Raw genomic sequence first — 24774 nt, 5'->3', positions numbered from 1 at the left:
TACTTTTTGAAGATACTCTGGAAGTTCTGTGTTAGATCCAAAAATTTCTGTTGAGTTCTCTATTTTTACAGTGGACTTGGGACCAGCGAGGAGTACAATTCTACTGCTGGTGCTATAGTTTGTTTGTCATCAAGACCAATTTGGCAACTTTCTCATTAACACTCTGTAGCCTAATAGAGTTTTACACACTAGCCACAGATTGCTAACCAAGAGCAATACAAACTTCACAGCTTTTAAGATTTGAGGCTGAGGAGACAGATTCCTCCAGGCTGATTTGCACTGATCCACAAATGGTAAATGAGGACAAGAAATTTGTCCAATATCACAGAACAGTTACATAGTATAACTAAGTGCTGTCCTTTGACCTGGTTATGGAGCTCACAACCTTCTAAGAAATACATATTTATTAGTCTCATTAGCAAAACATTAGTTAGTTAAGCCTTCCATCTTAAAGATTTACAGTATTTAAATCAGACTACCTCTGCTTACTTGCAGATAAGATTACAATCTAATCTGGAAATACACAGCCCTTGCTTTTCATGCAACACAATTCAACCTTAACATTCAAAGAGCACTGAGAAGTGATTCAGCACACAGCACTTCCCTTCAACACACAGAGGAGAGAGATTTTGTGTGAGAAGCAACCCTTAAATACAAAGAAGGTATGCTCCTTCTGAGTTACACAACTTTTGATCAACAATAACAACTACTTCCCTCCTCCCAAAGCCACTCCTCAGCAAAGACACGCAACTGCAATCAAAATAGATCACATCATTTCCTTTATATTTTTTCACCTTTAAAAGCTAAAGTTCAAGCTGTCTGATTAATGACACCAGTGAGACATATAGCAGTATTTACACAAGTAGGTTTCAGATCTATGGTAAGCTACCTAGAGTTGAGTTGCAGGGTATTAGCTCAACTCTACTGCTGAAAACAGCTTCCAAGTTCCAGTACCTGGAATAGTATAAAACTTTACCAATAGCTACACATCTCAGGAGATCTCCTTTGTAAGTATGGATTCAGTTCTGCACAAGCTTCATCATTCTGGTGTGCAAAGACAGCTTTTATCAATTTCAGTGACAATCCTGCATATCCAGGGAAAGGAATTGGTCCATACAGGTGATTCAGATAAGCAGATTCTCCCAAATGCCTGACAATCTGATTTTCACATGATTTTTCAGCAGATTCTCCCAAATGCCTGACAACCTGATTTTTATAGGGCTAAGGGCATTAGGGCATATTTCCAAATCACTCTTATAAGTCATCAGCTTTGGCATGTAAACCTTAACAAGGTTTTGGAAGACTCTTCCTAAAAACTAGCCATTAGAACTACAGAGAGAAATGTGCAAAAGCTAACTCATGTCTCTCATCCAAAAATTACAAAACACGTCATTGAAACACACCTTTAGGCAAAATTTAGAGGATACCTAACCTTTCCAGAAACTATTAAAGCAGCTGTGTATTGATGGTATTCAGATGGCTAACTCCTGACAGCGTTCAGACTTGGAGCTGGTCCAAAACGCCTCATTGTGGCAGAAACATCCACAGGCAGGTGTGGAACACCATTTGCCAATCTGTGGTTAACAGCATTAAATAAAAGGAAACCAAAAAACAAACATAATATTCTTTGTTTTACATAACTTAGCTAAGGACCAGGGGTGGAGTGAGGGAAGCACTTCATAAAACCTGTTTTCTTTAAGCCACATTTCAACCCATACCATAACAATAGCTTTGGCACTGAAATTATACTGCAGTGAAATACCACTATGTGCAATGTCAAAACTCTCAAAAGGAAATCAACAATGGAACATACTAGCTAAGGTTGTTTTCTACTTTAGTCAAGACTGTATTCAAGGCTCAAAACTGTAAGCATTACTTACTCACACAGAAGAATGCCGTTTTCTAATCCAGAACGAAAATCTTTCTCACCAAAACTTCTGCCCGTCACTTGCTGCAAAAGAGTAGAGGGAAACAAAAGAGTGACATCTATTAGAGAGTGAGCTTTACAAGTGCAATTCATAATACTCAGTTAGAGCATCTGCTGTGTAAGGAATATTCGAGCTTTACAGGCCTTGCAAAGGACTAAGCAATGTCCATTTCTCTTTCCCATTTCATCGAGCTATTTAACATATAGGACAAAGTATTTGCTAAGGTCAATGCAATTGCAGTCTGCAATTGCAGACTGTTTTCTAGCAGTAAAAACCAAAAATGACAAAACAAAAACTACAATGTAATCTTCAAAATATTTTAGAAGTTTTATTTTATAGTGCTTTGAATTTTAAAACTATTGCATTTAGACAAACTATGTATTTTTATTGGTTTTTTTGCACCACATTAAACATTTTGTACCAGCCTTGAGCTTTAGTCCTTAACTTATCATCTTTATAGAATAAGCAAAGACAATTGAAAGCAATGGTGTGTGTTATAGCCCTTCAGACACATGCCTCAATACTCCTGGTTGTATTAAAAGATATTTCACATCAGCAATTCAACCATGAAGAGAATACAAACTCAGTGGAAGCTTAGGGTCCCCCAGGTACATTTGGACCAGGAGGTACACTTTGCCTCACAAGCTCTTAAGCTATTCTGTGCTGCTTAGGGATGGACCAGCTAGAAACCTTCCAGGAATCCCAATCTCACCTGAGGGTGCTGGATGCTGCAAGCATGACTGAACCCCCCTTTATGACTCACTACTGTGTTGACAATGTCTTGCCATTCATCCTCACATCATTCTCAACAAATATGTTCAGTTAAAAGTAAAGAATACTTTTTATTACAATCACAAAAGATATAAAAATAGTTACTATGTTTAGAAAGCACTGAACAGAAACAATACAAATAAAAAAAACAGTTTTAATTGTCCTGCAGGAGGTCTTCTCTTTACCCAGGCAAAACATTTACCGGATGCTTATAGAGCGCTTATGGCTTTCATCCAGTCTTTCAGCAAGAGCCTTGCTCTGGGTGTTGCTTCCACCATAGACAACAGTGACTTGAGGACACGTCAGTCATTATGTTCCTGTTTTCTCCTTGCTGTTATATTCAGATATAAGACCCTTCCCCTCCTAGTTTCCTGTCATAAAGACAGCAATTTATAAAAACTGACAAGCTGCAACTGTCCCACGGGATTAACGAATGCCTCAGTTTCAAAATGCTGGTTATAGCTGGGCAGTCTTGTACAGAGAGCAACACTTTTAAAATTGAAATGCATATGCAAAGCCTAAAATCTAATCCTTCACTAAATTATAAACATATTGTTCTGCTCAATGTGAAGGAAGTTCTCCCATACTCTGAAAAATGTATCCTAACAGCATCAGTGGACAATCATATCTTACACAAATGAATAAAGAAGAACGAGGCACTGTCCTGCGCTCATATCTCTGAAGAAACCACATGTAATTTGTAGTAAATTACCTTTAACCATTTAAACTATATCTAGTCATAATAAATCATATCTAATCTTGATCTGCTGGGACACAGGGAAATCATGATAATAAAATCATTAGCATTTGGGATGATTTATAGGTGGAGCATATCAAAACTGACTTTTGTTTCATCCACAAGATATAGTACAGAAAGGAGCAGGAAGAGCTATTTCATAGCAGCCTGACTCCAAGTAGTTTTTTTCATCGGTGAAAAAATTAAAGAAAAATTATAGTCATCTTACTTCACTCCTCAAGACCAAATGTCCCAGATACGGAGATCAGTCTTACGCATTTGTTGAAGACCCTCATTTATCAGGGAGCAGTACTGAAACTGCTACCACAATTCAGGACTCTGCCTGCCAAAAGCTGTCACATGAGTATCGCTGCTATAACTGATGATGTAGGAAGGTTTCATACACTACTTCTGTCTGCACGAATAAAATCATGAAATACAGATGCACAGCTGGCACATGAATTCATCCAGTGAGATGTAGAACACACACTGACAGGAGGTGAGGAAAGACAGGAAGGTCCAGGAACAGTGCATGTCTGTTTGAAAAGGAACTGGAAGTAAATGAGGCATGGCAAGGTTTATGCCTGTTCTAGATGATGCAGCTGCAGAGGGAAAACATTAATCACCTACAAGTCTCCTGATTTAGTCAATTAAAATGTAAAAACAGTTCAACAGAGAAAGGTTAGAAACTAAAAATTAGCAGGAAGATGCCATTATAAATGACAAAGATAAACCCAAAATGGGACTGAGAGAAGCAAGAAGCTGGATCCACCTTTTCCAGAGGAAACGAGAGCTCAGTTGCTTGGTGTACACATGCACATGCACCTCCCTCTCCACAGAGGCCACTTTGGGCCAAACCCTCATGAAAAACTACTGCAGACCCACAGGCCAGCCTGGTGCACATTTCTGAGATAACCTCTGCTCAGCACACCCAGGGCAGGAGGAGACAAAGGGACTTCAAGCAAAAGGACTGGTACTCTCATATTTGCACACAAAGAATCCCAGATAGCAAAGTGCATACTTTACCCAAACTCCAGTAATAATGAAAGTGTGTGCATTAGCCACAATATCACAAAAAATCTGCACACATCTCAGAACTGTGTTCATGTTATTGATATAAGCAGTGGTCTGTTCTTACTAGCTGATCTCCATCTCAGGAAATAAAAGCCTCCAGTTTGCTGGATGAAACTCTGAAAACACTGACAAACAAGGACTAAAGGATAGCATTTGCAGTGCTTCTACTGAGCTTCACTGGAAAAAAGGAAATTGTTCATTTGCAACCAGGTACAGTAAACTGCAAAATGGAAGAACAGATATTTAACCCATCAGTTTTCATAGTACAGAGAATTGGCGATCAGAACTGAACCTGCACAAAACCAGTCATGACCAGATGCAATGTACTCTATTCTGGACTGCTGTCTTCAGGAAAGGACAAAAAAAAGAAAAGAAACATGAAAACCCAAGATGTTAACTGAGAGAACTTTTGAGACCTGACCTTTCTTTGCAAGGCCAGGCTTCCAGACTGGCACATCTTGCATACTTTGGAGACACAACGCCATCCCCCACCTTGCACTCTTCCCACCTCACTGGTACAGACCAGCACACTTAGGCAGTGCAGGATGAAGCAGGATAGATGGAAGAGTTCCCTATCCACTCTGCAATGGCAGCAGACTGTAATTATTGTGGTGCCAAAGTTAGAACAAAGTACCTTAAAGACAAAACACAAACTATATCTTGCTAATGATTAGAATAGCCTCCCACTTCTTTAATAAGTTCTATAAAGCTGAGTGGAAAAAAGCTGCATTTCCCTGTCATACTGGAAATTAAAAATAGAGAACAGAAGCAAAACAGTACCATTTATTACTGTGTGCTTTATTTATGTGAGGAGTGTTATTTTTATTCATCATCTGGATTATATTTTCCTCTCTGTAAAAAGCTACAAGTGTCGCAACCAGGACAATTATTTGAGTGCCGGGTGCATTTCTCAGTTTCCCTGTCACTTAACAACAGAACATGAACCTAAAATGAGTAATTAAAGTTTTTCATGGCAACAACTTCAATACATATTTGCATACAATAACACTTGGTATATATTGCCTTGTTGCTGGTTAACTCTTTTGTTCTTTGCAGTTACACATGCTACAAAATTTATGTCATCAAGGATGGCTGTCATCCAGCCACTAACCATTGCCATATTGTACAACTTTATTTTCCCAAAGCTTCAATTTATATTGTTTTCCTTGCATTTTATATTGCTGCTGGTGCTTCCTGAGATGGAGCTTGCAAAGCTTCTCATGTCAAAACAGCTTAGGGGCATGAAAAAGAAAGGTTGACAAATTAGTGAACAGATGCTAGCCTCAGGTGAAGGTTATCTAGGCCAACAAGATATAAGTAGCTGAATAAACACTTGGTCATCAGGGATAGCACACTGAAAACACTTAGTTTCTTTTTCTATGTGCACATCTGACAATGCCATGTTATGCAGTGAAAAAAATTAGAGCAAAAAGAGGTCTTTGTTTCTCATTGAGTGTTTTTGAGAGCTTATGAAGCATGACAGTAAAGAGAGGAAGATTTTCAAAGCATTTCATAAGCTGTTTATTTCTTTGTATGTGAGTATGCTGCCTTTCCATTTTGTGCTACCATTACTTTCCCCTACATACTTTTTTTTCTTAAATGAAAAAATCAGGTCCTGCTACTTAACTAGGAAGATATAAAAGTAAGGCTTAAACTGCAATAATCAGGTTTGTATATCGAAAGCATTGGATTGTACAAGCAACAGGGAACACAAACCACCAAAAGAAGCAAGACAGCTTTTAGGGCACCGGATTTGGCTCTTCTAGAGTAATGAATTCCTACTTCCCTGTTTCTGAGTTATAATGTGAGCGAATAAGATGAATATGCAAGTTAAATTCCATTTTCATATAGCATAGGCAAGGGATTTCTGAACCAAACAACCCTGACCAGTCACAACCAGGTTCACCTTTGCAGCCCAGAACTGCGCTGCGTTGCTATGACAGTGCCATGGAGCCTGGAGACCCTTCGCTGGCTCCTGGTTCAGCCACCTATGGATCATGCAATGTCTCTGTCTGCAAAAGTGGACACAATGCATCATCTAGGCATGAGTTCCCTCTCTCTTATGCCACAGAGGCATTTAAATTGCTAAAATCACAGCAATGCAAACCAATCCTGAATGGCTTTATTACAAATACTAGGAAGGTAGTTGATGTAGTTCAGAGAAACTTGAATATTTCCAGGGGCAACAACCACAGATCTAACATACCTGTCTTCCAGTAAAGCTGAATGATGACAAGCACTCTGCTCAAAGCCTTCCAAAAGGCTTTACAGTATTGAGGTAATTTACTACTGAAATCAGTAAAAGAGCAAACAAATATCTCTAGTGTGTAATTCTACTCTCAGGGACAAAAGCAGCGTGAGCTCAGAATGACTAATGTGGCCAGCAATAAATCACCTGAAATTCTGTGATACAGAACTTGAAAATTTAAAGAATATATGGGAGAATGAGAGGAGACTTCACATTTGGGTACCAAGATTAATCTGCAAAGAAAGCACTTATTATTTTCAGGTCTTCCACTTCCTGGTCACTTAAGTTTAACTGCAATTTGTGAAGTTAACTACCGGTACTGAAGTCCCTTTTTCTCTTTTCCTCCGACTTTTCATCTTCATAATATTCTTTGATGAGACAAAAAGCTCACTCACTCTTAATACTTCATATAAACTTCAGTTTTTCTAGCAGCAATAGGATAAAATAGCATATTCTCCCCCATTTGCTTTAAATTCCCTTCTGCCACACTGCTGATCAGGTCAGCTGACAGTTTAGTCAACATATAGCATGGAAAAACCATATCCACTGATACAAACACACTCCCCTTTGGCGGGCCCAATTCTAAGTCCTCACTAAAGGAAAAATTTATTTACTTAGGGATGCTAGACACTGCCTTTTGTTTTCCATGGAGGGAGCAGCAACTGAAAAAATCACAACAGCTGGGTTTTTTTCTGATCCTTTGCACAGATTAATGAGGACATGATTCTATGAATGGACACCTATATTTAAAGTGTAGACCAAACTGGCTCAGTTAGTACTTTGTTTAGGAGACACGACAAAAGAAATACTGAAAGAGTAGTACGCACCAGCAGCTATTACCCTACCTAAGGCTTTAAAGCTAAGTCTGGGAATACTTTGTCTTTGCTAAGTCCTGCTCACCACCAGAGCTTTCCACATTGAAATTCTGCCTTGCTAACAGTAGTATTAAACATGCAGGGTTGCCATACGTTGCTTGGATTTATGATCTTGCAGAGCCGTGCGCATTTCTGCCAGGACATCTGGTAGTATAATCCTGTTTGGCCGGCAAGCTGCTAGGGAGTGTTAAAATTTAATGATAGAGTAAAATCAGCTGCCTTTCCATCTCTCTTCCCTCATGCTGTTTGTATACATTTCCAGGTGCATTGCCAGATATTGCAGCCTTCCCTTTGGGGTGGGGTGGGGAAGAAAACATTTCAGACAAGGTTGAACGTTTTGTGAAGAAAGAGAGCAAAGAGCAGGAAGGGAACTTACTACTTCTGTCAGATTTCTCTTGGCTGCAGCACATGCCCTGAAAGCTTCACCTAGTATCAGGTCATCTGTTACATCTAATTTGTATCTGACAGTCAGTAGATTGGCATTGCATTGTTTTATGGGCAACCAGACTCTTATCTCCAATGTTATCAAAATTAGGTACTAGATGACAGATATGACAGACCAACCTAGTGTGTTTTTAATCAATTGTTCAATTTAGGGTTCTTTTTATTGCTAAAAAAAAAATCCTTAAAAGACCCTTATGGAAATCCATCATCCCTTTCTTAGTTTTAATGGGAATTAAAGAAGGGGAGAATTGTAGGTTTTGCCACAGATTAACCAGTAAAGTGTTCATCCTACTTTTTGAGTGAGGAGAAGGAAGATGAAGCACTATTTTGGGAAAATAACTTGTATTTGGAGGAAGGTACATCTTACCATAACAACACATTCTTTAGCTGTTTGCTCTTTTCTGCGAAAACAAGATTCCATGCAGATGGTCAGAGGAGCAGCGATCAGAGGAGCACATATGATGTGAAGCCAACAGGTACAAGAGACCAGAAGACAAGCATGCCCCTCCTTAGTCCAAGGCCCTCATTTAATCCAGTCCTGTCTGTCTGGAGAGTCTGGCCTTACTCAACCCACCCTGCTTCAGGGTGCACGAGTACACAATGGCAGCTCCTGCACCTTTGAAGGGAAGAGGAGCAGATGCCTTGTAATTACTATCATGAACACCCTTTCCCAAGGTCTTACTTTCTTACCCAACCAGGCTAAATAAGCAGTCTGCTCCCTGACAAATGAAAGACTAATTAAAATTATCATGAATTTGTTTCTCTATGGTTCCCTGGGGCTTTCCATGGACAGACAAGCATTCACACTGCCTTTTATTGTACCTCTTCAGTTACATACAGAAAGAAAAGTGTATACAGGGAAATAGTCTCAAAAACAGAAACTGTTGATTCAGCTCTTATGTTTTCCCTAACTAATTCTTCTTGAAGCGTGAATCAGCACTGATGAAGGGAGATTACTCAAACTCTGGCTACTGAACACAGAGTAGCTCTCCCACCAACAACCTATTTGCCTCACATTTTATCACCAAGTCAAAGATGATTTTTAGCAAAGGACAGGAGAAATTTTTTTCCTTTGTCTCAGGTTGATTACATCAGCAACTTTCCAGCAGAACAGGAAATTGGGTTTCTGGCCTTGTCTAACAGTGCAAAGAATTAAAACAGACATTTTTTTTATCCTTTGACTCCTTTTTCTAGGTCTAGAAAAGGTTTCTCATGCTCTTGAAAAACTGCTCCTCCAAGATTTATGCTATGCTTTATCATCTATATGTTGAAACTGAAGCATCTGTTAATAAAACCCTCTATTTTCTCTCCTCCAGCTTTAGAAATTTTAGGCAGTTCTGAATCAGAAGTGTTTAAAGCTCCCTCAATTACAGCTGCAGAGGCAGAGCAAAACACAACACAGGCAGTAGACTCCTCGTTGAACTCAACATCTTGTCTCACCCTCAGAGCAACGAAGAGATCAACAGCTCTGTAGGAGATGATAGGATCACTGCAGTATCTAGATTTGCTAATCCCCACTTTACACTGCTTTAACCTATTTTACATTAATCACTGCATTTATATTTTACAAGACCACTGCACTACTTCTTGGACAAGCAGTTTTTGACACCAGCGTGTTGCTTTCTGCCAGGAATGTGCATCTTGGCAGACAATTTTAAAACTGCACACATTTAAATCCGCAGAGAGACAGGAATACAAACATATGAGATGCTCCAAGTTAGAGAGTCCCAGCACTAGAAGCACTTCAGCCTGTCATTAACCACTGTCTGAGAGACTACCAAAGCTCAGCACTGCTACTGAGATTTTGCAATGAAAAATGTCTGGTAGGAGACACCAGCTTCCCTTTCTGAAGGAATTACGTGTTCACTTGAGCAAAACATCAATAAATTTAACCATCCATTTAAAGATGATACTCAATGTCTTAGGTCTCAGTGAAGATTCTGAAATGCCAATGATGAGCATCAGTAGGCACCAGTCTACCTTGAAGCTTTTAAATTTAATATCATCCAGTTGTTTCAAGGCAAGTCCACATGTAAAGTGTCCCATTTACAGTCTGTGCAATTTAAATATATACATCTCTCCATATATAAAAGTATAGCTCAGCAAGGCATTTAAGAGTTGATTTTCCAGACAGTGAGCCTGGAAGCCCAGAGCAAGCAAAGCAGGAAACTGTCCATGGGGAATAGAGACATGTCATACAAACACTGCTGAAAGGTGTAATTCTATCTGCTATCAATACAACTCTGCAAAGCTTTGCTCCTTTCAAATAAAAGGGAAAGAGGTAAACCACAACACTTCTGAGAACAATATCTGAGCCTCTTGGATGTTTCTTCTGTACTCTGGGCCCTCCCTTGGCACATTCTGCAGCAGGAACAGGGCTGTGTGCCATGGTTTTGCAGTCACTTGCAAACAAACCACAGAACTACCAGCAGGTAGTTCTAAACAGGAAAAACAGTGCATTTCAAAAATCACAGACTGAAAAAAAAATGATCCACTTTCCTGCAGAAAGGAGGTTAACCTTAATTCAGTCATATACTTTTGAGGCCTTTATTAATAACTCTTTGGAAGTAGATCTACTTTGTCCCTGCCTCTGTAGAGACAGAGTTAAAGAAAAGCATTCCCACTCTGAATGCTTTTCCAGATAAGCCAGTTTTTAAACAACATTTGGCTACCAAGCATGGATAAAACTAGACTCACAAGAATTTAGGAGGGCACACAGTCAGGACAGCTGATCCCAATAGACCCAAGGGATAGATATCCCATACCATATGGATCACATGCAGCAGAGGGAAGGTGAGGTTGGTGGGGAAGCTGCTGCTGAGGGACTGGCTGGGCATTGGCTGGTTGTTGGTGAGAAGTAGGTTTTTATGGCAAAACTTGCTTTTTTGGGGGTTTTATTTATCACTCTTTCTTTTTTCCTATTCATTACAATGTAGGATTATTTTATTTCTATTATTAAACTATTCTTATCTCAGCCCATGAATTTTCTCACTTTTACCTATCCAATTCTCTTCCCCTGATATTCCTGGAGGGGAGGAGTGAGTGAGCAGCCGTGGGGTTGCCAGCTGGTATTAAAACACAACATAGCCACAAAAAGAATGTTGCCATAAGTGAATCAAACCACCAGAAGCTAAATAGGAAGGCATGGTGAAACAGAACAACTATTTCTCTCTAAATTATTGTGACATTACATGCAGATAGAAATCCCACTGCAGCCTCTACTGGAAAAAATTGGTTTTCTGTTCTCCCCAACTCTTCTCCATGGTTCCTTTGACCCAGATCCTGAAGGACCAGCAATAGCCCTGCAAAAGGGAATATTGACTGCCATTAATGCTCTAGACAAGAGAAACACTGCAGACTATCTAGAATCAGCTGATGTCTTAGAGCACAGGGACATGAGGTGTTGGTAGATTTGACTGCCTATAAATAGACCAGGAAGTACTTCTGTAAGATGTTAAACCACAGCTTACTCTTGAAAAGACACTTCCAAGAGTCATCAGCATCTTAAGCAGAACTAAGAACCTCTATTTATTTCTCTATCCTCCTCCTCCTTCACCCAAAAATTACAGCTTTTCCCAGTTAAAGAATGTTTAGGCCTATCTTTCAACAGATTGCTCCCACAGGAGCTAGGGATCTTGCAGTGCATTATGAGTACTAGATTGAAAGCCATTTTTCATTCATCTGATTTACCTGGAATAGGACAGTTAACAAATACAAGTAACCAGTAAGAGTTTTCTGCTAAATGGATTTCACAAATCAATACTGTTTTCCCCTGCAATGACAAACATCCATTCACAGATCCTGAGCATCAAATCAAGACCAATTTACAAGGTTGCCCCTGAGACAAAACCCAGCAATGTTACACAGGGTGAGTTGTTGCTCTTTTCTCCCCTGCTGCTGCAGATATAGGGAGCCTTTGTTTGGAGGACACAGAAAGCAGAGGGAGAAAGGGAGGAGGATTGATGATGCACACAACAATAATAAACATTGCTCTTTTCTATTACTGGAGCACCTGCTGCCTCCATCAGCTCAGGCTCATCCATTATGCAACAGTTCCAGAAGCACCAGCTCTGAAGACATGATAGACCTGACCAGGAAGCAAGACACGGAATGAGCGCCTCTCATTATCAGATCAATGAGCTGCACTGGTGCCCATTCTCTGCCCTGTTTATTGTTGGGTGAAACAAATACTAGGAACAATTAGGTTAAGCATCTTGTTCAAGTATACTCAGAGCAATAAAAGAAATTTGCCTTCTATAAAATGTAACAATTTAGCCTTGTAGAAAATGAATTCCTGAAGAGGAAAAAAATCCCCAACAATTATTTTAAATACTGTAACTTTTATTTTTACTCATAGTAGGTATCATGTAAGGTCTAAAATGGATTGAAAGGAATGCAATTATTTCACTATAATGCTTTAATACTAGAAAAGGAGACTATTAAAAATATGCTTAACATTTCCAATCTAAACAATAAGAACTGCAAGTTTCAAAACATTTTGTACATTTCAACAATTCCAAGAAATCTTTTCAGTCGGCCACTTCCCTGACAGAATTAGACCTGTCCCAAGGACATTTTCACTCTTTCTTACCAATCCAGAGTATCCCACTCATGTCAAGAGGGCAACTCAAATACCACAATAAACATGAAACACTGGCAGGAATCAACATTGACATTGAAAAGAATATTTAAATATCATCAGAGTTGGATTGCAAAGCACTTTTAAGAATTAGTTAATTTACAGTTTTCAGATGTCAAAATGAGAGGAAGTCCTTTATCAGCACATTGGTTTTCCATGTACCTCCTCACACTCATGTACACTCAGCAACCTCCTTCTAATTTGAAATTTAAAAAAATCCATAGATCTTGAAACTCATCATTAATTAATGATAGGAATATATTAAAAAGGGAAACATTTTCTTTAAGTTACTTTCCTAAATAGGTTGTTTTCAAATTTCACATATTATTCAAATAGATTAAATTAAAGGCAAATAAATATAATCAAATTTCTCTGTTCCTTTTTAAAACCATATAGTACTGACAATGTTATGTAGCATTCATCAGTAATATTGTATGTGCAACCATGGAAGGATACTGCTGTCATACAAATTGGAAAATGAACCAGAACTGTCAGAACAAGAATACCTGCCTAATCTACAAGCAAAATTATACACAAAGAAGGGGGAAAAAAAATCAAACAAACCCTACAATTTATTTTAATAATCCAGGTATTCTGTGGATCAACCACAACAGTCTTTTGAGAAGGTATTCACTTATAGGAATTTTATTTCTCCCCTGTTGTTTTTTAATGTGACAGCATATCTGCATGACAGCAGGAGCTTTGTTGTTGAGTTCACATGCTCAAACAGTTTTTCAATCCTGTCTGCCTGCAAGTGCACCAAAGCCATATTAAAACCTGAGATAACCCCTGTGATGTTTTAAAAGGGAAATCTCGGGAAGAACCCAAAGCTTCTTTCGCTGGCTAAAATTAAAAGTGTCTCTTGCAATCAGCTGACTTTATTAGGTGCAAATTCTAAACTTCTCAAGCTAAATATTGCCCAGCTTATGCTGGAAGAAGCAGTCACCTACAGCAAGCTACCAGGAACAGCTGCTTGATAACAACCTGTCATCTGGAATTAAGGGCAAGTGTTTGACTTCCCATGAGATGGGGAAAAAGAAAAGAAAAAACACAAAAAAGAAACGGACACAGGATTATTTGCTATGAAAGCATCATTGACACCTCCCTGATATTTGGACAGTTTCACCTTAGCAGTCAATGCAGTTTCTGAATGTTTGCTTATTTTTTGCTCCCTGACAAGGGGCTCAGCAGAATATGAAAAGGTTTATATGGAGTTGGAGAGGCTGCTGGAAACTCGGTGTTATTTTGCCAAGACTCATCTGCTGAGACATTTGCGACCACCACATGATTTAACTATGCCAGTTAATCTGTTTTAAAGCTAATTTTTCTTATGGTATCAAGCCCACCATTGCTGGTTTTGTACATGAGGAGAGGCACCAGGTATTTGAGTATGAGCTGTCTCATTTTAGCCAAAACAGCACACTATCAGCACACTCTCCAACATTCTGTTTTTACCATCCTTGCAAAGTTGGCTGAACAATTTTAAGTCCAGTACTTTTTTAGTGTTTTGCATACTCTTCATTCTGACTCCACATTCTAAAAAGCTATTAGAAAATTTCTCCCAATTAGCTTGAAATGATACTTGTTTATACTACCTTCTACCTACTACCATTCTCTGCCTTTCAAAACACCACTGATTTTTACTATTCAGCAATAAAACAGGGTATTTTTATGTTAAAAGAAAGAAAGTTAATTTTCCTGCTGCCTCAACACTTGGTGGATGAGAGGCAAGGGAGCAGAAGGAAAAGAAGGGCAGCCAGTGCTTGATGCCTTAATTGCATAGTACTGCATCCCATAACTTTTGTGCATTTCATTTTCAGATAAAGTCTGATAAATTTCTCTGGTTTCTTAAAGTTTTGACTTGGGCAAAAATAAGAGAAGACCCATGAGGATAAAAATTAAGTTGCAGACATAAAGTACTTTATGCATTAGGAGCTACACATTAAGTCTGTTTGATGCAAGTTAACTCCTACAGAAAAGCACAGCTGCTGTCTCCAAGAGTTAGAAATCCCACATTCATACAAACTCTAGCAGCATAAGAAGAGGCCTCACATCACTAATTCGAGCAATTTCATTTTTATCTTGATGAGCTGACACCACATAATGCAAAGGCATTTGCATTAGTACAAAATTATCAAGTAAAATAAACTATGTCTCAAGAGCTAATTATATCTTACTGTCTGAAGAATCATTATATAATGGAACAAAATCAGATGTCTACTAATATGAAAAAAACAGATTGGACATCAGAAAAAATAACACTATTTTTGTATGTTTCACATCCAAACCACAAGCCAGCAAGCATTCAAATTTTTTCCAAGACTAATAAAAGTTAAATTACTTTGTGGTCTTTGGTTACTGGGTTAAAACCAGATATGCTGCTTTAAAACTTTGTCTTTACATAGCATAGTTTACAATTTAAACCAGACAGCAAATTCAAATGAACACTGAGACATTTGAACCAGGTTTTGAACGCTGTTCAGCACCCCTCTACCTAGGTCTGAACAAAAGCACATTCTCTCCATGATTCAGTTATGCCATTTTGTCCCACTCCCTCTCCAGCTTATTTCCATTCAACAAGACCGATTTTGGCCACTTGTTAGAACAACTGAAGCAGGATTCTCTAGAGACAAGCATCAGATTAAAGGATCCTGTTTTTCCTCATTTTGGTGGTTTTCTTTTGTGCTTCAGATAGTAGGGGAAGATGGAATGGCTCTGTAAAATCAGACAGGCAAATTAAATAACAAATATACTCTCCCTTGCTACATCATCAACAGACAGTGATGTCTTTTGCAGATTTTGTATGTAGAAGCAGGCCACTACACCTAGATGCACAAACCTGCCATTTGTGTCTTCTGTAACACTTTGCAAGATAACTTTTGCAAAGCTGCGCAGTGGGGCTTACTAAGATAAAAGGCAATGTCCAGACTTGTCCAGGGAAAGTCAGTGACCCACATGATCACACAGCACCCATTACCCTTGTGATTTCTTCTTATGAAATAAACCCCATGTGTACAAAGAGAAAAAAAAAATCCCCAGTAAACAGAAAGACCAGAAATCCAAACTGACGCATTTAGATGAGCTGTCACAACAGTGTGTGGAGGAGATAAAACCAAAACTGAAAATACAAAGCTGGTTTCAATCTATTCCTAATGCTAACTCATCATCCCTTTACCAACATTGTCATGACCCTCTTCAAACAGCTCTGAGTCACTTTGCCACTCATGTACCATTTTCAAACATTTCACTCTTGCTATTATAGTCACAAGTGCATTCCCTCTAGTTATCCAGTCTTCTATGCTAAGAATAGAAAAGAAGTATTTCCACTCAGGAGAGAAAGCTAATGTCTAGATAAATATCCCTTGAGCTTCTATTCTGGTTACTTGTTAATTTTGAGTTAGTTATGTGGTATTTGATCCCAAGGTAATAACAACTATCCCAACTTCTATTAAGATTAGTGAAAACTGAGTTATTCAATTCTCAACAGGGAACTACTATGCCTTGGCCAGTTCAGCTATTTGCAGACCATTTCTGTATCAGGGTTAGAGAAGGTGCTAGCTCTGCAGCTAATAACTCCCACACAGGGCAAGAAGGTTGAGACTTGCTGCTTCTTTCAAATGCCCTAAAATAAACAAACCCCTTTGTTCCTTCCCCTTGTAGTAACAGAAGTGACCAGATGGGAAAAGTGAAACAAAGGTTTTCCTGATTATATCCATTTTATTATAAACAGCTGTTTTTCTCCAAGTCATTGTTAGATCTTGCACGATTTCTGGATGGTCTTATGCACAAAAATCTATCAACAATCATTTTTATATCTATGTATATAAAAGGCTTTTAAGTCTTCATATTGTTGATTTGCATTCATTCATCAGCTAAACACAGCTAACAATTTAGCAGACAAGATGATCTCTAGAGCTAACACATTTAACAGGTTTTATCAGTTTGCAAATTCACAGAGCAGCCTCCCAGGGACCAACACTCACATGTCTCACAATCAAAACAAACAACATCTGCAGTCCTCAGAAGATAGTTAGTAAACAAAACAAGGTGTGTGCTGACTGCAGAATTAGAATAAACAAATACCACTAAAATAATTTTTTCCCATACTTTAGAAGTCAGAACTATTTCCAGATTCTCAGGAACGAAACACAACCTGAATCTTTGCCCAAAGTCACCTTAAAGCTGGGAGACTAGCTCCCAAAAAAGGACTCTGAACCAGTACCTTTCAAAATTTAAAAAACCCAGCAATGTGACATAATCACCAAACAAGATATTAATGAGGCTGTTTGCAATTAGCTCGGAAAAAAGAAACATCAGCAATAAACCTGCCAGATCTTAGGCTGACTGCAACCCCAGAGAGTAGGAGAGAGCTGAGAAATATTGGCAGAGCTTCTCAGCATAAAGGCTGAGGGTGTGAGAACAGAGAGGAAGTGGAAAGCGAAAGGGTGATGGTTTGCCAGCCCCTTCCAAGATTTCTGTCTGCAGAGTATCTGTACGTGTTAGCGAAGCCCTGAGGTTACGCTGCTGACAAACAAACTGTGTGTGACTAAACAGGCCCTGATGTACCACAGAGGGCAGCTGACTCCAATCAGAAACTTCAGCCTCACCAGTATCAGTGGTTGCCACATCTAAGCTGTGTTAAGTAAATTAAGAATGTTTCATTCTATTTTTATATTCACTAAATCATTAAAAGCCAAGCAGCAAATTTATAAAGTCTGAAGATCTGGTTTTGAACATAACCTGTACTGATAATTTTTGAAGGAAGCTGCAAAATAAAAACAACCTTAAATTTTAAAAATGTGTTTGGAAACATTTCAGCTGCTTTTCTTTCTAGTATTTCACATGTAACCATTTGTGGTTTAGCTAGGAATTTTTTAATATTCATTTGATTCAATGAACAGATGCCAAAGCTTCATCTCAAAATTCTCTGTAAGAGTTTAATTTATTTTTTAAAAGGAGGTAATAGGTTTTAAATACCTAACTCTTCTTCAGAAAAAAAGCCCAGAAACAAAACTCAGCCAAAGGTCAGGCTTGTTAAACACATATATCTATGTAATTCAGATCAAAACATTGCTTCCTGCAATTAAAACATTTGCCACATTTCCCACTGGGCTCAAAATTCAGTCCTTTTGCTATTGAGACAGAGGACAAAAATGAACTCTTTTCTAAAACAAAAAGTTTAGAAACATCCAGCTGTGCAACTTCTGAGCTGCAAAGAGCCACACCAAATATCCGCGTGCTCTGGAGAGGTCATCCTCCTTATTGCTCATGAGATCAAGGGATGAGATAAAAACAGTTTTCTGATCCAGAAGTCAGGAAATGCAATTCCCCATTACACTCTAAGCCCAAACCCACATTCCAGCAGCTCCCTCCGCCACTGCTGGACCAGCCCAGCACCACCCAGAGCACTGCCTAGGCCTTCCTGAGCCCCTGCCATGCCAGCTCCCACCCCCATCAGCTCCTGCCAGTGTTGCCCTTCCCAATGCCACCACCAAATGCCCAAAGGAACTTGGCAGCCACTCCCAGCCTGACTGTGGGGTTGTTAAGGAATCCTAAAGCAAAGTGGAACTCAGCAGAAGGAGGGCAAACATTACAGCCAAAACAAGTGTCCCTGGAGTTATGATGCCTCAGACACACGTATCCAGGTCCAGTTTGCATCCCAGCCACAAGCTGGTTGGTTAGACAAAAATCCCAACATATCTACTGCACTACACAAACCCAGCTTCTTGGCCAGGATTTTCAATCTCTCTTTGCATGAGGACATCTTTGTGAGTCTTTTTTATTTTAAATATATTTGAGGTTAGCTGTTTAATCAGTGTATTGTTTAACAAAACAACACACCTCTCATCAGCTTTTTAAATCAAATTCTTTTTCTGGACCAGTCTCTCATGTAGTACAGTTACTTTGGACAAATCAGGCCACCCAATTTGTAGGTATAAGCACTTACATATTAAGAGGTGGAGGCACTCCTGACAACAAAACCCTGTTCAAATCTGTGAGACTATGCAGGACACACAAAGAAAGGAATGTAGGAACCTTGGACTAATAGTTCTAATAAAAACAAATCTAAATCTCCTCAAATGTGTTATTAATTAAAAATAAGCCATTTCTGAAAATTGAGTATTTATTTGAAGGTTCCCTAAAACTACAAAAACAAATAGAAAGTTTTCTTTACAGTTAAAAGTTAAAATTTCCTCCCCTACATAGGACACAGTGATTATTTTGTTTTAAGAAATGAATCTATTATTCAAAAAAAACTACTCTCAGCTCCTGAGGTTATTACTAGTTGTGCAGCTAAAAAACAGGAATGCAAAGAGCATGAAATACATTTAATGAAATACAATTTGCATTTGCCACCTCACTTATTCTCTCTGGAGATGAGCTTTTCTCTACTTCTCAGATCAGAGACACCAGTAACCAGCTTTTTTTCCCTCATATTTTTCTTCCTCTCTCCTCTCGGAATAATTCTCACCTTCTGCAATAGCACTTTTCAGTCTTTCAGAAAACTATACAGAATTCAATTCAATAGATTCTTATATCAAGTCACAGCTGATTACAGCATCTTATTTATCCTACTGGGTCTGAATAGAGAGAATATTATGTTTAAACTGTGACACAAAATGCATTTAGCTGGAACCAAGAGATGTAATGGCAATCTGCACATTACCTTTTGAAGTAAATGCTCTTCCAAGGAGTTAAAAAGAACATTAATATAAGTGTTTCCTCCTACACTATCATGGCAATATTGCTTTATCTTGCATTATTCCCAGAGGGCCACTTGTGTCATTTAGAGGCTCTACTGGAAAAAATCCCTTATGTTTGGAAAGGCCCTTAGAGGTCAAATAATTTCTGTCTCAAAGTTGAATCAAACATCTCAAATTCAAAATATTTGAAGTTTGTTTAAAATCAAATTCAAAAATATTCAAATATTTTATATTAACACCCCTCAACAGCAGTAGTCATTCTTCCCTTAGTAAATCCAAAGAAAAGTACTCCAAAAATAATAATTCTAAATATAAAGAAATAAGCAACGTTTTCTGTAATTCTGCTCTAAGCTTCCGTACTCTCAGGGAATTAGCTTTGACATATATTGACACTGTTTTATCAACCTAAAACCCTCACACAAAAAGTTATACTGATGCAGAATAGCCTGAAATCACTTTACTCTGTCTTTGAAGGAGACCGCATGAGGATGCACAGCAAGCACAGACCATTGAAGCCCGTGAGTCCTTGCTTGCTCAATGACAGGGAAACCAATAAACAGCCTCTTTCTGTATCTGCATTAGATATGGATTTATTACTGACTCTGCTAAGAATTGGCTTCTATTCTACTTGAAAAAAATTAACACTGAACTAAATGAGCTTTTTTTATTAAAAAATACTCTTATGTAATAAATAATTTTGTCTCCTATATGTGTGAATTAAAAACTAGCAGCCATTTAAACCAAGTGTTAGACACAGACGGCTACTAGCAAAATGCCAAGGCCACTAAGCCACCGGATCAAAACCCACATATTTCAACTACAGCAAGAAAAAATGCTCCCAAACCTCTTTGAGCTTTGAAATGCTACAAATGAAAGTGTGATACAGCAGAATGCATCATCTGTGGAAGTCCATTTGCATAACACAGGATTTAACAGGTTTTAAAAAAAACCCAAAAACATAACACTAACTAACCAACACCAAAACCAATAACCAAAAAACCTCCAAACAGTATGGTATGAACATTTAGGAGGTCCAGAGGACTAGAACACCCCTAAATTTCCTCATGGTACCTGAAAATCATGCTGCCATCACGAGTAAAGAGGCCGCGTGCCTGATGCTGGCTGTGCCTCGTGCTGCCTTGGCAGCGCCCTGGCTCGGGCCTGTTGGGCCGGTTACCAACAGGGACACAGCAGAAACCCCGAAATGGGGGCACAGGCTCACCACAGACACACCAGGACTGCTCACAACTTACTGCTGGTCAATGAAGAAAAGAAGCCTTGAGAGCCTGGAAGAGACTGCTTTAAGCTGACAGCAAGACAAGGAACAGTAAAAGGCACTTGATCCAGCCTAGGAAAGAAACATCATCCCCATTGCACAGTACACAGGCCAGGGTCTGTAGGCAAAAGGACAAGACCCATCTCCGGGCTCCACATCTAATGAAAGCACAGGAACTCCAGTGCAAGTGGGAGACTGACATAAAGGCATTGTCATGGGAGTGCTGGGGCTGTGCAGCAGCTCCTGCTTTCCCACCAGCCACAAGGATGTGCCTCTGTACCTGCGTGCCCAGAGAAGCTCCTCTGCCCCTTCTCCAGCCAGCCCTGCCACGCCAAGGACACGGGACCAGCCATCCAGAACCCACACAGGAGTTTCAGGGGTGTCTTCCCCAAAAACTCTGGACTGGAGTTAACTGGAGTTTAAAACCTACTTGTTCAGGGATGGCATCTAAAATGATCCTTCTGAAAGCAGATTTTAAAAACTGAGGTACATACAAGCTGCTGTCCCTTTCTGCCTATCCCTTATACACCTTTAGAAGCTGAGTTTAGCTAGTCTGTGTTCCCAACTGGAGTCATAAAAACCTTGTGCTGCAAACTCTGGTGATAAGGGAGAACAGTTCTTTACAGCTGAATATACTCTGCCAGTTTAATTGCAAGAGACAAAAATATGGGGGGAAAAAAAGAAAAGAAAAAAAAAGGCTGAGTTGCTCTTTTTGTATCTCATGCAATTCTTATTTCTCCCACAATTTCTTTGATGACCAAAGAACTCTGCAAAAAGTTCTGGTGACTGCTTTTCCCCTCTATTCAAGCCCATAACTGGCAATTCACTAAAGCAATTATAATTAGCTTTGGGAGATATGAAGTGTTTACCATGTATATCAGAAGGACCTGCTATTTGTCCCAGGGAAAGAAAAGTAACAGAGCAGAATTGTTCCATGCAGTACAAGAGAAAATTAAAGAATATCTGTTTAGCAGTCAAATACATCAGAGATCCATGTTTTTCACATGACAACCTTGGTCCAAAGTAGATTATTTAAAAAGCCCAAACAACCTAACAAACAAACTTACGCAGTTTTCTCTTTTACTCACCCTTCAGAAAATGTTTGCTAATGCATTCTGTATATTCCATGTCAGACAAAATCCAAGCACATAAAAACAAGCATCTACATTTTCATTTCCTACATTTGTGAAAATATTATTCTTTATTTCATCCAAATAGATAACTAATTCCTTTGCCTTGAAGATAAAATAATTTATATTCATTCAAATGTTCTCAGTCCTATTCTATCTGTCTTAAACAATTCATTTAAAATTTTTATTTAATACCAATATTTTTTCACTTAGTTATAATACCCTAAATACTACGTGAAGCCAAACCAGCATTTACTTCACTCCCATTCATTAATGCTAACTTTCCTAAATTCATGAAGATGGAAGTCTGATAAAACAGACAGGGCTCCTTAACAGAGGCCCACCAAGCATTCAGCTGCAGACCATGGAAGTCACAGAGAACTTTCCAATGCCAAGCCAAAAAGAAATATCTTTTCACTCTCTTGTCAAACTATCAGGTTAGATAGTTTGTATATTTTGCAAACAATTTTACACAATTAGTATGTCATCAGCATGCTTTTTTTCTATTACTTGAGGGGCAGTCCAAAAGATTTCTAAATTTCAAATTGTCCAGCAGTATCTCAGCCTGGCTAGGCACATCCCAGATTCTCCAAAGTGTTTTATTTAGAAGGCAGTGTTGTAAAATGTACTCTGGCACCTTCAACCTACTTTTCACACTACAGAGCAACACTAAAAGGATTAGAAGATTTTACCAGGATGCAGAGATGTTTACCTAGGAATCAGCAGCAGCAGTATAAAAAGACTAAAGCTGTGCTCTGTGTGTCTGTGTGTGTGTTTTCATCCTTCTGAGCCTCCTTATTTATGAAATTAATCATCTCTACTAGCAACTTACTAGAGAATGCAAGCTGCCCTTGACAACATGGGAAAGACTCGTGTCTTGATCTCAAGAATCTGTGCTACCCCACACTAAGTGGATGCCCTTTTAATAATGACTAACTCTTCCCTTCACCAAACAGACTGTGGGTGGAGAGAGGAATGTGTTGCTCTTTTCTTCTGCATTCAGGCAGTTCTGCTGGAGGAATGCTGAAGAAACACCAACCTTCTCATCACACTCTCAGTTACATGATTCTCTTAGTCAAAGACAATTGTCTACACCCGCTTTAGCTTGCAGAATAAACACTACACGTATCTCAGGTAAGGATGTCATCCAAAACTAGTAGTCTCAGTAAAATAATGGAATTGATTCTGAATATTATCAGCTTCATTTTGTATCACATGTTTACACCACCAGTCTGTTGATGCATATAAAGGACAAGGTATACTTCCTGTATGAAATCTGTCATTTTGGCATGTAGTACCAACTACTTCATTCAGTTTTCTCCAATTAGCAGTGTTATTCTCCATACAATTAAAAGAACAAAGTATGTTTAGATTATGGACTATTCTAGCACAGATCACAAAAATTTTTTGTGATCAGTTAGAAGATTTACAAAGAATGCAGAGAGCATATTATTTTGCATTATGTCTGAAATTCCAGATCATTAACCTCTTAAGAAGCAAGTCTTCCACACAGCTTCCCTGGACAGAGCTTCAGACAGGTCTTTCTTGCCCACACTAAAAGTAAATTGGATCATCACCTCAGGAAGCAGCCTGCCTACTAGGGAAAAAAATTGTCAACCACATATATGAACACCAGCCTATTAAATAGACAAAACCACAGTTGCAAGGCAATAAATACTGCTCTTTACAATTCATGCTGATTACAAGTAAACATAAAGACAAAGACAACTTCACCTCCCAACAATTCAAAAGCCAGTTCACTGGCTGATGAGGTCTTGCTGTATGAAGAGTCAGGAAATGAAGGGGGTGGTATCCACAAGCAAGATAAACTGAAAAGCAAATACCCTTGAAATATAATTTCAGAAAAAAATGAAATTTATATTCAGAATTGGAAATGGTATGTAATCGATTTTTTACATATACATGAAGTCTTTAATAGCAGTATATCTTCAATTATATTTCAGGGATGGCCTATTTCTGGTTTCCCATTACAATTCATGTTAATTCTCCAATGAGCCTAGGGCCAAGACAGCACCTCTTCCTACATGGAATACATTACATTGTAATAATTATACATACACTCATGAGTTCTGGTTTTTTTCTCTTTTTTTTTCATTCTTTATCAAAAGATTCCCAAGGCAGAACTAACTGCTAGCTTACCCAGAGAAATTGTTTCCATTCTTAACTCATTCAATCTCCTGTTTTTGAGACTGTAGATTACATGATTGTTTAACAATGGAACCAGGAGAGTTTGAAGTCAAAGTACAACACTGACACAGAAATAGGCACAGTTGTAGATGCAGTCATTGATGTATATTTAAAATATATGTTGAGGTTTTTATCCTCTCTAGTCTTGCATAATGAGGTCTCTTCACAAAAACCATCCCAGTGCTGAGAGCAGCCAAGTGAATGAAGATATAGTTGTGCTTTAGGTTGTGAAGCACAGTCAACTCTACTTCAGAGGAAGGTCTAACAGGTTAGATAAGAATAGGACCAATATAAGGCAAGCAGCTATTTTTCTCCTATCTGAACTCACATAACTGCTCAGGGGTACTGAAATATAATAAAAAAAGACAAGGATGAAAACTTAAAACAATAAATTAACAAAGCTGTTTTCAGCAACGTTTAGACACTATGCAATAACCCTGGAGTGAATATGCACACCAAATAAAGATCAATACTGACCAGCTGCCCTAGCTCTAGGCATCTTATACATTGAAAGAAAAAAAGACTGCTGAAAAAAGAGAGCCTATGATTCTGTAGGTAAAGATCACAATTTATGCTGCATCTTAGAAGTAAGACCAGAGAGGTACACTAAATACTAATACCAGCTTTTAAGTGCTTACCTTCAAATTCACGCTATTGTTTTTAACTACTGCAATGCAAGTTATTTAGAAATATTAAATATAAATTTTAAGGCCTCTTATGACTGTAACACCCATATTAGAA

At 38.6% G+C, this 24774-nt stretch overlaps 1 protein-coding gene across 1 annotated transcript in view; it reads right to left on the bottom strand.

Moving 5' to 3' along the window:
• LIMCH1 (LIM and calponin homology domains 1) overlaps positions 1-24774 on the bottom strand; it is a 175784-nt gene that overhangs the window by 108961 nt on the left and 42049 nt on the right. Inside the window, exon 2 of the mRNA XM_030948295.1 lies at positions 1881-1951. Within this exon, the coding sequence (XP_030804155.1) occupies positions 1881-1951 (71 nt within the window). The remainder of the gene's footprint in view (positions 1-1880; positions 1952-24774) is intronic.

The sequence above is a fragment of the Camarhynchus parvulus genome, chromosome 4 (assembly GCF_901933205.1).
Source record: "Camarhynchus parvulus chromosome 4, STF_HiC, whole genome shotgun sequence".
Lineage (NCBI taxonomy): Eukaryota > Metazoa > Chordata > Aves > Passeriformes > Thraupidae > Camarhynchus > Camarhynchus parvulus.
Note: the sequence above shows the minus strand (reverse complement) of the source record. Positions and strands in the feature narration are given on the sequence as shown.